The 16,806-nt window shown below is 52.9% G+C and overlaps 2 protein-coding genes across 7 annotated transcripts in view; one reads left to right on the top strand and one right to left on the bottom strand.

Annotated features, from left to right (window-relative positions):
* FAM222B (family with sequence similarity 222 member B) overlaps positions 1-8,268 on the top strand; it is a 69,837-nt gene extending 61,569 nt beyond the window's left edge. For 4 of the 6 annotated variants that reach the window (XM_075994312.1, XM_075994311.1, XM_012740588.3 and 1 more), the window contains one exon: positions 4,392-8,268. In XM_075994312.1, the coding sequence (XP_075850427.1) occupies positions 4,392-5,998 (1,607 nt within the window). In that variant the 3' untranslated portion in view covers positions 5,999-8,268. The remainder of the gene's footprint in view (positions 1-4,391) is intronic. The other 2 variants (XM_075994313.1, XM_012740591.3) reach the window with 1 other exon arrangement.
* Positions 8,269-10,513: 2,245 nt separating this feature from the next.
* On the bottom strand, positions 10,514-16,596 carry TRAF4 (TNF receptor associated factor 4). Its single transcript, XM_012740594.2, has 7 exons — positions 16,353-16,596; positions 13,341-13,392; positions 12,661-12,765; positions 12,428-12,589; positions 12,178-12,339; positions 11,932-12,087; positions 10,514-11,646 (listed from the first exon to the last, which is right to left on the bottom strand). Exons 1-7 carry the CDS (start codon positions 16,493-16,495, stop codon positions 11,014-11,016), a joined length of 1,413 nt encoding a protein of 470 aa, XP_012596048.1. The 5' UTR covers positions 16,496-16,596; the 3' UTR covers positions 10,514-11,013.
* Between the last annotated feature and the right edge of the window lie 210 nt (positions 16,597-16,806).

A 16,806-nucleotide genomic window follows, 5' to 3' on the forward strand; every position in this document is an offset into this window, starting at 1 on the left:
CATCTTTCTTCTTTTGCGCTTCACCCTGCGCATTCGCTTCTTCCTCCACTTGGCTCTCATGGCGTGGAGATGGCTACAAAGATGGCGCTAAGGCCAAGCCCTCAAACCTTTTAGAAAACGATTTCCATGGCAGAGCCTTGGGGTCCTAGGACCAATGCCAAAATTACCTTCTTTTAGTGCTTTGTTATGTGCTTACCTGCCTCCTGGTGGAGGGGCCTGGAAATGGTGAATCGATCCAATAACTGAATAAACTAATAGAAATATAAGAAATAATAGCTAACCTTTGTCGAGTTGCTTCCCATGTGCCAGGCACTATATTGAGTGTTTTCACATATGTTCTGATTCATTCTTCAATTATTCCATATGGGAGACTCTCTTATCTTTCTTTTAAGGATGAGACACAAAGGATTTGTCACTTGCCATTGTCACATGACTTTTCAGCAACTGGTCTAGAATTCACACTCAGGTCAGACTCCAACATATGTGTTTGAAACATACTGCCTTTGCCTCTCCACCTACAGATACAGGTTCCTGCTCATATGCCACCCAAGTATTCTGACCTTCAAAATAAAAGGATAAACTGGAAGAGGTTTCTGTGGGGAAGACTGGATTCAGCGAAATTTTTTTCCTCCAGTCTCTGGAATAAACAACAGTGTTTTCTGCCACATTTAACTTTCAGGTTCAAGGCGATGGGGTCCTGCATTTGGGTCTTCCTTAGTGAGTTTGCTTTGTCCTGTCCGTGAGCAGACTTAGCCATACCTGTTATCCTTGAATAATAACCATCGACAGTGATGGTTCCTATTCACATAGCATTTTCCTGCTCAGTGAATCTCTTGATCTTAGTAATTCTGTGAAGTAGGAGACCAGACTTCATCTCTGTTGATAAATGAGGCATGACCGAGGTTTTCAATAGGCAGATGATGAAGCCAGTACTTGAATCCAGATCTCTCTAACTTTTTTCTAACTACAGATTCCCTATTCTCTATACTGCCTATGTCTCTATTAATGACACCATTGGTACAAGATATCTAATTAAGTTGCTTACAAAGCTGTGGGATCTGTACTCACCATGGGGGAATATGTTACAGAAGAAAGGTGGCCAAGGTACCTCTGTGGGGGCTCTGATGAGAAAGTGTTGAGAAAATGGTACTGTGGTGGTTTTTTTCTTTATTTCTTTTTAAAGATTGGGCTTAAGTCTTGTCTGTGTGGTGGATGGTGCTGTATTCCCAGAGTGGGGCCTCTTTTTTGTTCAATACACTGTACTCATCTCATTCTTGGGATTCTTCCTTAACAAGGATAAGGAAGGTCCATTGGCTATCCTCCCCACCCTCATTTCACTTTAATTCTGATTGCTTTATTTGATTACCCTCTTCACCACTGTCAGTATCAGTGGAGGCAGGACAAAGAGAACAATGTGGATAAGTGTCCCATTCCATACTCCTGAATGAGGCCAAGGTACTCTTTGGCCTCTATTAGAAAAAATCAACCTGAGAGTTGGTACAGACTTGGAACAAAGGGATTCTTTTTTTTTTTTTTTTTTTTTTTTTTTTTTTTTTTTTTTTTTTTTTTTTTTTTTTTGAGACAGAGTCTCGCTTTGTTATCCAGGCTAGAGTGAGTGCCATGGCGTCAGCCTAGCTCACAGCAACCTCAAACTCCTGGGCTCAAGCAATCCTCCTGCCTCAGCCTCCCACGTAGCTGGGACTACAGGCATGTGCCACCATGCCCGGCTAGTTTTTTATATATATATCAGTTGGCCAATTAATTTCTTTCTATTTATAGTAGAGACGGGGTCTCGCTCTTGCTCAGGCTGGTTTCGAACTCCTGACCTTGAGCAATCCGCCCGCCTCGGCCTCCCAAGAGCTAGGATTACAGGCGTGAGCCACAGCGCCCGGCCAGAACAAAGGGATTCTTTATTCAATAAACTACTATACCACTGTCACTTACTTGCATTTCAAGGAGAGAAGCCCACCAGTATGGAGGTGGGGTAGAGGAAAACCTAGAGGCAGAACTCCATTTTCTATCTGAACTAGAATCCAGAAGCCTCTGACTCTCATTACTCAGCTGAGTCCCAGTTATTTAGTCACATAGTACCTATACAAACAGCACTTACCAAGAATTTACTACATGTTTGCCCTGAGTAAGGCACTGTGCTAGGAGTGTCTCATGATTTTGACCAATCAGACACCTAAGTACAATGGCTGACAGGGGCAGTTTCTGTTGGAATTCTGGTGCCTTGAGTTTAGGGACTATCAGTGATCCCAGAGTTTTTTTTGTTTTGTTTTGTTTTGTTTGTTTTATTTTAACTTGTTTTTATCCAGGAGAATGTAAGGAGGGTCAGAAAACAGCCCCACTTTATGATGACTGAAGCCCATTGAGGGTCAGTGGCTTATAAAAAACAGCAGAACTCAGACTGCTCTTAAGGGTCTGATGCTCATCAAAGGTAGTGCCACCTAGTGAGTGGGAGAAATTTCTGGGCTCTTTGGCCTCCCCTTTCTTCCTCCCCTGCCCTCAGTTGTCACCATCACATTCATCCTTTTTTTTTTTTTTTCTTTTTGAGATAGGGTCTCACTATGTTGTCTAGCCTGGTCTTGAACTCCTGGCCTCAAGCAGTCCTCCCACCTCAGCCTCACTGTGCCCAGCCACATTTCATCCTGTTAAGACCTCCCCCAAATCAGCCATTTTATAAACGTTTAATTTATATATGAGCATCTATTCTAGACTCAATAAATAAAGCAGGGCTTAAATATGGTGGAATATTACTAAGTGTAAGGCATTGTGCCAACACTTGAAAGCACAGACCTTTTCCTTTCCCTGTGTACCTCTTTTGCTTAGGTCTGCCTTTTTTAGCATGGGACCAAATCTCTCTGCCCTTCCTGGACTTGAGCTTCCTTTTCCTGCTTCCAAGAGCAGCGGTTTCTAAGCAGTTGCTGCTAGCTAACCAGCAGTGTCACCAAACAGCTGTGCCTATTTTCTTCTAACACACTCACTACTAGCCTTCCTCTGTTCTAGTTGATGGCCAGTGATCTGACTTTGAATGGGGTCTCCTTTGGGCCAAGGCCACGTAAGGCCATAAGCTGGCCATTCAGTCAAATTAGTCCTTGGCCTACCCTGGCTGCCTTCTGCAAAGGGGGGAGGGAGGGAGGGAGTCAGCTAGCTGAGCCTAGGCTCCCAGCCAAGCCACTTTCCTCTGCTTTAGGCAGTCTGTGTACTTACTCATTCAGCAAGCATTTATTAAGCACCTTTTGTGTATACTCAAGGGAGACTCTCCCTTAGAGAGAAAACAGAACAGAGCCCCCATGCAGGAGCCTGGCATCCTTAAAGAGCTCTTGTTCTCGGAACCTTTTCCTTTTTGACTGGAAGCCCGACATCCGCTGAGCCCCCTGATGGGAGGCAACCGGAGATGGGAACAAAGAGACTGTTAACATTAATGAGGCGCATTGAGTGGGTATTTCCGCAGTCTCCTAAGGAAGGCAGGTTTTTCCTCTTTCTTTTTGGAAAGTGACAGCTGACATGGACAAAATACAGACTATTTTTGGCTCATAGGGCTTAAAGATGCTTTCTTCTCAATTCCCTCCTTGCTGCCCTGTCATTACTATCATCTCCCACAAGCAAATAAATAAAGCCTTTTGATCTTCACCCTGTCAGGCATAGTGTAAACTGTAAACAAAAGTGAACTTATAACACGAGGATGGGGAGAGATGTTGGCAGCTTATTCCTCTGCTTCTGAAAAAGAAGCATCCTGTCCACTGTGCCAGGATACCCACCCAGTGGGCATGGTCCCCAGCTGCCAAGGCACAAGGGAAAGAAGCCTCGTTGGCCACTGCGGACTGGAGAATAGTCACTCTGGGTTCCTTCTTTACCTGAGTGTCATGGGGTAGGGACTGAATGGCCACCAAGGGCCCTGACAAGCAGCTCTGCTTAGAACCTTCAACCCCCAGGCCAGCATGGGCTGGTAGGAACTTAGAGTTCTAGCCTGTGCATTCCTGTGTAGGTGAAGAACTCTTGGTTACCTCTATGAGAATTGATCCAAGTTCTGGATCTCCAAGATATGAGGTGTTGAAAGATGTTTTGCTCTTCTCATCTTTAGTTATCTCATTTATAAAATGGGAATCATGACAGTACCTGCCTTCTAAAACAGTAACGAGGATGCATTGCGATAGCCTATCACTTAGCACAGGCCTATCCTGCTATAAGTACTTACTAAAATGTTAACAGTGCTTGTCATTGTGAGGGCTGAGGCCAGATCTAGAATGAAGGCTATGGATGACAGCTTGGTTATTCCCTCCCCACCCTAGGCCCTCAAAAGGGGAGTCTAGAAGGGCTGGTTGGCTTGGCACTGATGAGCTCCCTCTCCCTCTTTGTGCTCTCCTTCCCATTCTCTCTCTCTCTAGGGGACACTACACAGAAAATGAGAACTGCTCACTATCCTACCCCAGCCGAATTGGACGCGTATGCTAAGAAGGTCGCAAACAACCCACTGACTATAAAAATCTTCCCCAACAGTGTGAAGGTTCCCCAGCGGAAACACGTTCGTCGTACTGTGAACGGCCTGGACACATCAGCCCAGCGCTACAGCCCCTACCCGACGCAGGCTGCCACCAAGGCAGGCCTGCTTGCCATTGTCAAAGTGCCAGCCAAAAGCATACTCAAGGACTTTGACGGCACCCGAGCCCGGTTGCTCCCTGAGGCCATCATGAACCCCCCAGTGGCGCCCTATGCTACTGTGGCACCCAGCACTTTAGCCCACCCCCAGGCCCAGGCTCTGGCCCGCCAGCAGGCCCTGCAGCATGCACAGACCCTGGCCCATGCCCCTCCCCAGACGCTGCAGCACCCTCAGGGTATCCCGCCACCCCAGGCACTGTCCCACCCTCAGAGCCTCCAGCAGCCTCAGGGTCTGGGCCACCCTCAGCCCATGGCCCAAACCCAGGGCTTGGTCCACCCTCAGTCCCTGGCTCACCAGGGTCTCCAGCAACCTCCCAATCCCTTGCTGCACGGAGGCCGGAAGATGCCAGACTCAGATGCCCCCCCGAATGTGACCGTGTCTACCTCAACTATCCCCCTTTCAATGGCGGCCACCCTGCAGCACAGCCAGCCCCCGGATCTGAGCAGCATCGTGCACCAGATCAACCAGTTTTGCCAGACGAGGGCAGGCATCAGCACTACCTCAGTGTGTGAGGGCCAGATCGCCAACCCCAGCCCCATTAGTCGCAGTCTGCTCATCAATGCAAGCACCCGGGTGTCGACCCACAGCATCCCCACACCAATGCCTTCATGTGTGGTCAATCCCATGGAGCACACCCATGCGGCCACAGCCGCATTACCTGCTACAGGTCCTGTCAACCTGCCTACAGGCATTTCTCGAGCCCCAACTGGCTACCCTAGCGACCTCAAGCCAGTCGCCTGGAACCAGCACCAGCTGGCCCACCTACAACAAATGTGCAGTGAGGCTGGTGGAACGCCAGCCCCTGGCCTGACAGGCAAGCATGCAGCAGGACGCGAGTTGGCAGGGCCTGGCTTTGTGGGCAAGGCCCCTGCCTACCCGCAGGAACTCTGCCTGGCACAGTCCTTTCATCTGAAGCCACCCATGGAAAAGCCGACCCCATCCCCACCGGTCAACGGCCTGGCAGCCCCACTGGCCTACCCCAATGGTCACTATTTCCAACCCCTGTGGAACAACATTCTGCCCACTCCCAATAGCGACAGCTCGGGGTCTCAGGACCTCACCATGCCGTTCCACGGTGGGCAGCCCACAGGTGCACCCCTCGACTGTGCGGCAGCTCCTGGGGCCCACTACCGAGCAGGGACCGGGGGCGGTCCAGTGGCGAGCCAGAACAGCTTGATGCAAACAGTGGATTACCTAAGTGGGGATTTCCAGCAGGCCTGCTTCCGAGAACAGAGCCTGGCCATGCTGAGCAAGGCCCACCGAGCCCCTGGCAACCGAGCCCCTGATCCCACAGATAGTCGAAGTCTTCATATTCAGCACCCAGGGTATAGATAGGTAGCCCTGGTGCCCTCCGCATACAACACGTCATACATCACCCTCCTAGGTTTAGTCTTACTTTTAAGTAACTGGATAGTTTTAAAGTTTCACTGCTCCAATGTGATCATTCTTAGATGTCTAAGACAGGGAATTTAGTGAGATCTAATTGGGGGCAGAAGGGGTCTTCTCATCTTCCTCTCAAGAAACTTGGTTTTAACCCCAACCTAACCCCAATACCAGGCTTTTCTCTCTGCTGTCTGTGTCTCAGTCCTTCCACCTTGGCCATTTCCAACTAGCTTGAACCTCCAAAGCTTGAACCCTTTTTTCCTTAGGACTGAGGTGTGGACTGAGGGAAGGGTCCTAGTTGAGGTAGCTGCAGGTGCCCAGGCCCCTAGCCAGGCCTCCCCCACTCTCTCTGGGACTAAGAAACCAGACTTCCTAAGTGCTCTGAAAGCTAATTCTTCATTTACCCAAAGATCTCAAAACTGACCCCAGTCTTTTTCTCCTTCCATTTCCTTTCCATTCCTCAAGGCTTTGTTTTGTGTCTACATTGATCCCGGAGCCACTGCACTGTCCTTGCTATGCTCTAATTCAAAAGCATCCTACAGGTATTTGGCCATAGCCTTGAGATATGGGGGAGAAATATCTGTCTTTGTATTGGCATCTTGGTTCCTGACTCCCCTTTCTAGACCTAGAGAAATGGTCATCCAGCATAGCCAAGATCCCTTTCTCACTGTTGCCTCTCTCATGACTTATTGCTGTCCTCATCCTGTACCCTTTCCCCCTCAAAAAAACACTATCTTGCTTAAGGATTTAGGTAGGTAAGTGATGATCACATTGGAGTTTGGGATTAAAAACACCAAAAAGAAAAAAAAAAAGTTAAAAATGCATTTGGTTCTCTACACTGGCTAAGAATATTGCTCTACACTGTAAGTTTTAAATGTCATGTTTCTGTATGAATGTAGTGTGGGTTTGAGTAGCATTGTGTATGAGTGGCCCCACAGGTACATTCACCCTCTAGTAGTGCAGCCCCTCAGTTTAATGAAGAAAGGAAAAAAAAAAAAAAAACACAAAGCCTTAAGCTCTTTGAATACTTCCTTTACCAAATGAGCATGGTTCTAACAGCTGGAGATGGGCCTACATTGGAAACTGCCCCTTGCCCATTTTTAGAGCATACCCTCATCCACTCCATGCTCAACGTGTCTCATTCCCAGGTGACAGTTAGCTAGAAATTCAACCCTTTTCTGTAACTTTAGATTGTGTTTTGTTGTAAATTTTTGCACCCTTCTTTTGTTAAAGATGCACAATTGGGCTCTTTTTTTTTTTTTTTTTTTAATCAAGCCCTTACCTTTCCTCTTGTCTCTGGGGAATGTGAACTGATGTTCTTATTTAAGTTTTTGGGTTTTGTTTACTATATTATCCACTGTTCTTTAGCCAGAAATTCTCTAGTGATCTGAAGCAATGTGACTGAAGACCAGTTTTTAAATTATGTGTTGGCAAGTTGCCTTATATTTAAAAAGACAAAAAAAAAAAAAAAGGAAAAAAAATGCCTGATTGTGTTATGCCAAATGATAGCAACATGAAGTCCTAATTTATTGTTCCCGATTGTTTTCCTGCCGTCTGTGAACACTGGTACCTCCCTGTCCCTCAGCCCTCAGGAGCACCTGCAGCTTCTGGTGTGATACCTTCTCCCCAGGTGTTGGCCACCATCTCACCCAGAGCCCTCTTCCAGTTCCTGCTTATCTGGGTCAGGTTTAAAGAGCACCACTGTCTCCCCTTATCTCTTGCTTGATCTCCAAACCAGATATTGCTGTAATTTCCCCCCCAATGCCTCTCCCTGAAAGGTGAGCTGCCATTTTAGGAAATCGGACCAGACACCAACTTGGGGGCTTGTGAGTCGAACAACCTCAAACCCATCTCTTCCTGTGTAGGGGTGCAAGTCTCTAAAGCTCTCACTCCCACCCCTAGTCTGCATGGAAAATGTACTGTGATTCCCCCGCCCCCAACTACCTTCACCTTTGGTGTGAGATGTTTCCTAGTTCAACCTGAGTCCCTCTCCTCCCTCTGCCAGCCACCCCCCAACCAGCAATAAGGGTCCAAGCCAGGGCCTCCTGTCCACACTCCCTGCCTCCATCCCACACTACCCCTAGGGAATACCTGGATTCCCCACTCTATCCACATACTGTAGCATTCATTCTCCATCTCTCTCACCTTCTCACCTGTGGTGGTTTATGGGTGTGATGGGGTTTTTAAGATTATTATAAACCAGTAAAAGAAAAAACAACTCACTTTTTGACCTTGTCCTATTCGTTTAATGCTGTGAATGTTTGGTATAATTTTTTCTTAATAACATGTGTCACTTGCTAGAAGGGGAATGATTCCTCATTTTTAAGAGGTGGGAAGCACATATTGTATTCATCCCACCCAGAAGCCCTCCCCAACCCATTATCCCAGACCAGGTGCTGTATTGATTGTAAGTCGTGGGTAGATGGTTCCATCAACCCCTGAGGATTATCCAACTGGCAGGTTCTCTCCTCAGGCAGGGCTGCTAGGGCCTTAGTGTGAAATTCGATGGCTAAGTATGGTCTGCTGCCCCTCAGTGGAGGCCCAAAGGGTCCTGCCATTTTCACTCCAGGGGCCACTCCAAGTCATTAAGAAATGGGGATCTGGTTTGCTAATAAGCCAGCCTAAACTTTAAACATCTCCTTCTCCCACCTCCAATATTTTGGAATTTGAGTGGGCCTGTAATGCAGAGGTGGAGGTTAATAGGTGCTATAATCTGCAACATAACTGACCCTTCTTGGCTATTCAGATTTTTGTGTGTCGAGTGTTAGAGAACTTTCCCTTTTGTCTGAAGGGGGAAAATAACCAAAAGAGCCATCTCAATTTTTTCTGCGGAGTTTGGATTTGAGCTAAGAGGTAATGAGGGAAATACTGACTCCACAGGATTTGGGATTCAAGGAGGGTAGAATCAGACCCTTTGTAGCAGCAGTCAGCAGGTGGCGTCTAAATGCTGGTGGAGTCCTTAGCATGCCTTTTTGTGGGGTGCCCTTTTGCCTCCTTTATGCCTCATGCTGCCCCTGTGAAAGAAAGCCCTCTTCTGCCTGTGTCAGATAAGACCTACAGTCAGCCTAAGCTCACAGAGCTAGACAGGTGAGCCCAGCTCTGCCTTCAAAGTGAATGATCCTGGGCTGAGGTAGGTGCTTGGGGAGTCCAGCTCACACTTTGATACAGAACCTCACCTGAGTCCCACAAAGTAATTATGACTGGCACCGGAATGAGAGCCAGGCCTGCCTAGCTGGCCGTGTACGAGATAGATTGTAAGGCCGTATGGTTGCACACAACTCCAGGAGGCACCATCCCTCCCGTCTGTGAATGTGTCCCCTGGAATCATGCAATGGCAGTGTCCGTACAGCAGAGGGAGGCAGGGTTTGATGCAGGTGTCTAGTGTCTTGAGATGCCAGAAGGGTGAGCTGCCTGTTGCCTAGAGGCATTGCCTCTGCCCATGGTTTTCCCTACCAGTTTCCAGGCAGCACTGTATCGAGATGGCTTATCTGCTAAAGGGCCCATGTCTTATTTTCTAAATTTTTTTTTTGTATAGGGGAAGGGGTGCAGACCTTCCATGGCCTCCCTGGGTGCACTACTTCCAGGAATCTGCTTGTTATCAGCTATCCATAAGCTCCCAGTTCATTTAATCTTTATGGCAAACCTGGGCTTCATTTCACTGTGCAGGTACTGATGCCCCATGCCAGAAGCAAGCACAGCACGGACTCAAACCCAAATCTATTGCCAAAATTAGAGGAAGCTACACATCTAGGGATTGGTGGAGCTTTTAAAATAGAATCCAGGCCTAAAGTAGAATCCTGACCCAGCTGAAAGATCATTGTTATAAGTTAATTCACTCCTCTGTTCCCATTTCAGTGATTAAATACAGATAATCACAAGCACTCCCTTATAAAAAGCAAATGAGATGGATAAGAAAACCCAAGTGCCTTGCACATTCTGAAAGCCTGTTTGCTCAGCTTAGTGCCTGGGTGTGGGCTTGGGTCAGGTAACATTCATATAGCATTTACTCTGAGCCAGGAACATGCGTTGTCTCTTAACTCTTCACTACAGCCCACTAAGATAGGTCCTTTTATTATGGTAATAAAAACCACTTCACCTGTTGCATTGAGTGAAAAAATGCACATAAAGTGCTTAGCAGTGCTAGGTAACTATTATCATTAGTCCCAGAAAGACCTGGGTAGGGCATAGGCACTGTCTTTGGTGGGTATAGACCAGGGACTCCAGCCTTATAAAATGTCCAGGCAGGCCATGCACTGCCCCCATCTGATCACCAGAGGGCAGAGGTAGGCAGCTGTCGTCCACAAAGCCTGATGCAGTTCCCCAGTCACACACACGGGGGCGACCCAGCAGGGTCAGCTGGATCCTGGGGCCAGAGTGGCAGCAGCCCTTCTGACAGGTCCTTTGACGTCTTTTGGGCTCAGCCTCCCAAGACCCTGATCAATCCAGACAAGTCAGGCTGGAACCAAGTTAATAAATACAATTCAGGATTTATTAAAAACCAGGGCTCCCTTGCTGTGCCCTCCTGGCACTAAGGAAATAAATAACCAGAGGGGGCACAGCTGGGGAAAAGGGGAAAAGAAACCAGATCTCAAGATAGACTTTTAATTACTCCCCTATTCCCAACTCCCCACTCCTATGGCTCTTGGGAGATAGCACCTGAACAGGCACCTCAGTCCGGGCAGGGTGTGGCCGGCACCAAGGCATGTCTGCCCTGCCCAGGAGGGGAGACAGGCCCTGGGATCACTTGTTTCCAGCCCTTGACCCCGGGACCTGCTCCCCCCAGGGGCCAGGGCTGAAGCACCAATTGGAGGCACCTGGGGGTGGAAGGTGGTGGGCAGAGGGAGAATGGAGTAATAGAACCTAGGCAGCAGAAGCAGCTGATGGGGGGCCGGCCCCTTCTCCAGGTTCAGCCAGTGCCTGACTGAGGTCATGTCCCATCCCCCTTTCCCCCCAAGCCCTGCCTGCACTCAACTGAGGATCTTCCGGGGCAGTTCAACAGAGGCTCTGATGAAGACAGCATCATCCCGCACATAGTTCCGCTTTCGGATGTCCTGGTGGGAGATGAACTTGGGGTAACCAAAGCCCAGAGAACTCTCATCCAGGGAGCCCCGCCAAGTGCCAGGCTTTTGGAAATTCTTCCAGTTTGGGTCGGGGTGGAAGGTCTCAGTGACATGCTGTGGTTTAGCCAGCCCAGGGTCGCTCTGATCCAGCAGGGAGAAGGTGACACGGCGGGCAAAGGGCCACTCGAGAAGATTGTCGAAGGCACCTGGCAGCACTCGAATGTAGAGTGAAAGATGTGTGCCCTCGCCACTGCCATTGCCATTGAGGAACGCAGACACCTGCAGCTTGTAACCATACTTATGTGTGTAGAAGGCTGGGCTGAAGCACTCGAGGTTGGGCTTGGCCTTGGCCTCCTGTAGCCGTCGCCCATAGCTGCCAATCTTCCAGATGAGCACGCCATCACTGCCCACCGACAGCTCCTCCAGCTCTCGCCGCAGCTCCTGCAGCTCCTGCCGTTGCCGGCTCACCAGGGCACACATCATGGCCAGATGTGGCTTCACACTCTCCTCCACGTGCCTCGCCATTGCCAGCTTAGGGCACTGTTGGCAAAGCCCCAGGCCATGAGGGAAGGGAGGAGAGTTATCAGTAGGAGAAGACTCAGACGGGAGGATAGGAGTGGGTATGGGGTAGCAGGCACCCAACTCTGAATGAGGGAGACAGAGTGCAAGGAGGAGGCTGCAGCTGGCCAGCAGGGGAAGGACTGAGGGCTTTAGAGCAACATAGTAGGGACCACCAAGGCCTAAGTGGCATCAGGAAGCCTAGCCTCCATCTAGGGCTTAAAGGGCAAAAGAAAGGGCTGACAGGAAGGGGAGAGGGCAGCTCACCCTGTGTTTGCAGCCGGAGTCTTTGAATGGGCACAGCACCAGGGCAGTGCTACAGCTGTCCTTCAGATGGCCTGGCAGGTCCTCCCGAGCTACGGTGCCCACACCACACTGGTTGGGGCAGGGAACAGGCAGCCTTGGGCACTGGTACTGGTGGCTCTGGGGCCGCAGCAGAGGCAGAGAGACAGCAGTCAATGGCCTGACTCCCTGTCACCTGCCCCGCAGCCCACAGCTCAGGAAGAGGCTCACCTGGATGGTGTCAAAGACGAACTCCTTAGTGCAGTAAGTGCAAGGCTGGGTGCGCTTGGGGCACTCAGAGGTGGCATGCTGGGCCAGCAGCCGCCGCATCATGCGGGCACCACACTTGTTCTCACAGTACACACTCTCCTGGGGGCACATACCCTCGTGGCTCTGTGGAAATGCCAGAGGTGCTGAGTTACCGGATGTGTGGGGTATCAGGTGCCCTGCCCCCTCCTACCCTCAGCCAGGCCCCACCCACCTCATAGGCCTCCCCACTGAAGTCACAGCCACAAAACTCGCACTTGAGGCGCCGCTTGGGACAATCATGCTGCAAGTGTGCAGGCAGATCACGGCGGCTCAGCTTGGCGGGGCAGCGATTGGGGCAAGGGACTACATTGAAGCTGCAGGTGTTCAGGTGGCCCTGGTGGGAAGGGCTGCGGTTAGTGCCTGCCAGGGGAGGGGAAGTCCCAGCCCCTCACATCAGAGCCTCACCTGTAGATGACGAAGTTGCCCACTCCAGCGGCAACCCTCCTCGCTGTGGATGCAGCGGATGGGCAGGCCCAGTACCTGTACTTCCAGCTCCGGGTCTGGGTAGATCTGGGGGCAGCAATGGGGGGAACTGGCCAGGGTCAGAGCCTGCTGCAGTCCCCAACTCCCACCCCCACCCCTACTTGGGCTGGCTCTACCTTAGTGCCAGTGACAGCCTCTCTTAGGCTATTTGCCCTGTGTCCAGTGATGAAGGGCACAGCAGGTGGCAATTGCTCTGATGCTAGATCCCAACATGCCTGCACATGACACTCCCTTTGGAGAGGCAGCCAATCAGCCTGCTCAGTCCCAGGCTGTCCCTCAATGCTCTGTTTCCTTCCCCCTGGTGGAGGGGTCCTGGCCCTCAGCCACAGGTCTGGCTTGCACCGGAAGGGGAGGGAGCTCTTCTTGTGGGCACAGAGCAGCTCTGTGTACCCCCACACAGGCTGGGCATCGTGCCTGGCCTCCAGGGCAAACACGGGCCTCCGTTTGCAAACTGGCCTGGTGGGAGGGAACAGGCTACCTTTGTGGGGGCCCATGATCCCAAGGCTTTGGGTTGACATTGGCCCTGAGCCCGCTGGCTGCCAGCAACTCCAGCCTCCACCAAGGGCAACAGCCTGTGCCTCTTCCTGGCAATGTGGACTCACCTTGGCATAGTCCAGAGGAAGTTGGTCCTCAGGGCATTTGAAGACTCCTTCACTGAAAAGGGGGAGGGGGCAGGGTCAAGGCTTCCCATTAGGGGAAGGAGTATCCTGGGCCCCACCCCCTCCATCAGAGCAGCCTCCCTCCCTCACCAGACCGGTTCCCAACTGGCACCAGCTGAGACAAAAGGCCAAGCAGAGGCCCAAGGGGACCCACTTCCCCAGGATCCCAGAAGATCCCAGCCCCTGTCCTGGGAAGGGGGGTTCTGGGCCTAGCATGGCAGACAGCTGCCTCAGACTGCACTTGGCCAACAGGTGGCAGCTGGCACCCCCTCCCCCCCAGGATGGCAGCTGGACTGGAAAAGGAATAGGCTGCCTGGCTACCCCTCCCCCTGGTTGGTTTTTATTGGCCCAGCTGAAAGCTGATGGGGAGGAGGAACAAGGATGGGCTGAGATTAAGTGCAGGGGCTGCCCAGCCCCCAAGAAAGGTGCCCTGCTAAGAACCAGGGCAAAGGTCATCTTGGGGCCACCTAACCCTATCCCTCTCCTCCTCCTTTGAGGGTGTGTCTCCTAAAGGAAAGAGGAGAAAAGGCATGCTCCCTGGCACTTGTTTACACTCCTGACAAGCCTCTGAGAAGGATCAGAATGTCCCCATTTTACAGGTGAGAGAGCAGAGGCTCACAGGTGAAGCAGCATCTGGATATGTCTGATTCCACAGCTCAGACAGGCTCTACTGCACCATACAGCACACAGAAGAGAGGCTGGGGCAAGAAAAAGTGTCCAGGCAAGCACAGGCAAGACTCTGGTCACTGTTTAGTAGGTTTCCGAAGCTTGTTGACCCTGCCCACCATGCCAGCTGCCCTCCTGCACCAATCCCCACCTGGCTGCTAGCAGCCAAGGAGCCTGCAGGCATGCTTCCTCCTGCCAGCATGCCCTTGCTGACCCCAGCTAGGACCAGTCACACATGCCAGCATGGCTCAGACACGGCAAGGGCTCAACTAGCAGGACTGAAGGCCCTTGGGCATGGCATTCCTGGCAGGTCTGAGTCAGGGAGGTGGGAGGCAGGTAGGGATCAAGGCAGAAGCAGAGGCCACATGGCAGCTCTGTTTGGAAGGCACTTTCCAGTGTCTGGGTAGCCCATGCCCCAGATGCCCGTAGGATTTCTAGCACCCACCTCCTCGCCCGACCCCACCACCACTGGCCATGCCACCAATGTCAAGGACAATACAGGCCCAGGCACTGAAGGGGTGTGCTCCTGCCCACACAGCAACTAGCCTTCCTGGATGAACCTGAGTAATAGCCCTGGTAGGAGTGGGGAAAGAGGGGTGGGCCAGGGGGGCGGGGGTCCACTTGGCTGCTTCAGGAATGTGCTGACTTAGTGGTTTTGGAGACAGGGAGGGGACTCAGGCAAGTCCCTAGGCTTCAGACACAAACTAAGCCTCCAGCTTGGGGCCCGGCCAGGAAAGAGGTTCAGCCAGGGCTATGGACACCCTTGCTTGTAGAGTAGGGGTGATGGTGAGGTGCAGAGCCCACCCAACCACCTCAGGCACTGGGGCAGGGGCAGAGGCTGCTCCAGGCTGCACAGCGGAGGCCCAGGGAAGAAGACAGGATTGGGGGAGGGGGCCATGGGAGAGGAAGAGGGGATTTCCGGGAGGGGGAGGGGCAGAGCTGCAGAAAGGGGGCCTAGGAGGTGGTGGAGGGGAACGTGCCTGACAGCCCCCTCCCTCACTCCTTCCCCAAGGCAGTCAGGGAGGGTCAGCTGGGGTGGGGGGAGTGGCTCAGCTGGCCTCATCTGGAAACCAGAGGGCTGGGGAAGAGCCGCAGAGGAGACAATGGGACTGTGTGTCTGTAGGGGAGTAAGTGTGTACACTGCAGGGAGGAGGGAGGAGGGCGAGGGAAAGGGAGGAGGGGGCCGCACAGCAGCTTGTGCAGGAGCATATGTGAGGGCAGGAGCCGGCCCAGGCTGTGGGGAACAGAAAACAAAGGGCCTGCTGAGATTTCCGGCAGCCCGGGCTGCCGAGGACCAAGAGAGGGAGGGAGCACTGATGGCAAGAGCCCCCGAGGTGCTCTCCCTGCTTGGGCCCCTAGATCTCCTAGCAGAGCCAACAGCCTCCTGACAGTGCTGACCCAGCCTTCCCCTGCGCTCTGGGGACATGACCTCCCCAGGAGTGGAGGCTCCCTCATGTTGCGTCCCCGCACGCGGGCCTGAGCAGTAACCCGCGTGGGCAGGAGACACGAGACACCACAGGGCACCCTGAAACTTGATGGATGCCCAACAGCCAAGTGGTGACCTAGGGTCCTGAGAGGGCAGGGGGTGTCCCGTATCAGCGAGCGTGCGACCCCTCCTAAACGATGTGCTGAGCACCCGCCTTACTCTAGATCCCGGCAGAGGGGAGAGACGCCTGAAGAAGTCCTGCTTCAGGGGAGGATTGTACCGTCACAGTCCTCCCTCTATTGTGTGATCACAGGCGGCCCGGACTTAAATCCCAGTTAAGCCTCCAAGTAATTGTGTGACCCTGGGTCAGTCGCAGCCTTTCTTTGAATCTCATTTCATCATCTGTGAAATGGGAGGACAATAGCCGCCGTTCTCGGCACGTCCGAAGCAGCAAAAGAGGTTACACGGGTGAAAACTCTGGAGGCTTAGAGTGCCGCGCGGGAGAGGGTTTTGTCCTCTTCCCCGAAGGATTCAAAGTTCAAGCACGGGGCCGCTCTAGCGCTCAGGTGAGGGGGAAGGGCCGGCCGCGGGTCAGGAAGGGCCTCTTTCCCATCTGCGCCCCGCGGGAAGGCGCCGGGCTCTTCCGACCTGGGCCGCGGCAGGTAGGACCTGGGACCCTAAGGACGAGTGCATGGGTACTCCCTCGGGGCTGACGTCACCCCTCCCCTTGACGTCACGGTGGGCGCCCCTGAGGTCATGGGGTCGCGGCGCAGACAAAGGCACGCCGTGCCTCGGGCCTGAGCCCCCCCATGCGGTGTCCCCCTCCCCGCCGCCCGCCGTCCCCTGCCACCCCAGACCCGCACCTGAGAAACTCCTGCAGGCAGGTGTCGCAGAAGCGGTGGCCGCAGGTGGAAACCTGCACTGGCTCGCGCATGGGCTTCCCGCACAGCGGGCACAGCAGCCGTCGCTTGGGCTTCTCCAGGAACTTGTAGTCGAAGCCGGGCATGGCGGGCGGGCAGGCGAGCGGCGGGCACGGGCGAGCGGGGCCGGGCACGCGGCGGCCCCACAGCCCGCGCCTAGCTCCGGCCGCGCTCCCGGCTCCGGGCGGCGCCGACTGGCGGCCGCGGCCAGGGCCCGGCTCGCGAGCCCTCCCGCCGGAAGAGGGGGCGGAGCCGCGGCCGCGCGGTCCTAGTGCCGGCCGCCGGGCTCCCCGCCCACCCCGCGGGCTCTCGGCTTTGGGGTCCCGATGCGGCCAGAGGGTCCCGGGGCCGCGAAAGTGAGTCTGGCTAGCCCATTCCGGGAAGCAGGGGCTCCTTT

Source organism: Microcebus murinus, chromosome 18 (assembly GCF_040939455.1).
Source record: "Microcebus murinus isolate Inina chromosome 18, M.murinus_Inina_mat1.0, whole genome shotgun sequence".
Lineage (NCBI taxonomy): Eukaryota > Metazoa > Chordata > Mammalia > Primates > Cheirogaleidae > Microcebus > Microcebus murinus.

Bases quoted from the DNA above. Each gene is read 5' to 3' on its own strand.
- TRAF4 (XM_012740594.2), bottom strand. From the start codon at position 16,495: ATGCCCGGCTTCGACTACAAGTTCCTGGAGAAGCCCAAGCGACGGCTG. The intron at 12,590-12,660 runs GTGAGGCTCTGA...CCTTCCCACCAG, and splicing joins GGCAACTTCGTCATCTACAG to GGCCACCTGAACACCTGCAG. The intron at 12,340-12,427 runs GTGGGTGGGGCC...GCATTTCCACAG, and splicing joins TCAGTGGGGAGGCCTATGAG to AGCCACGAGGGTATGTGCCC.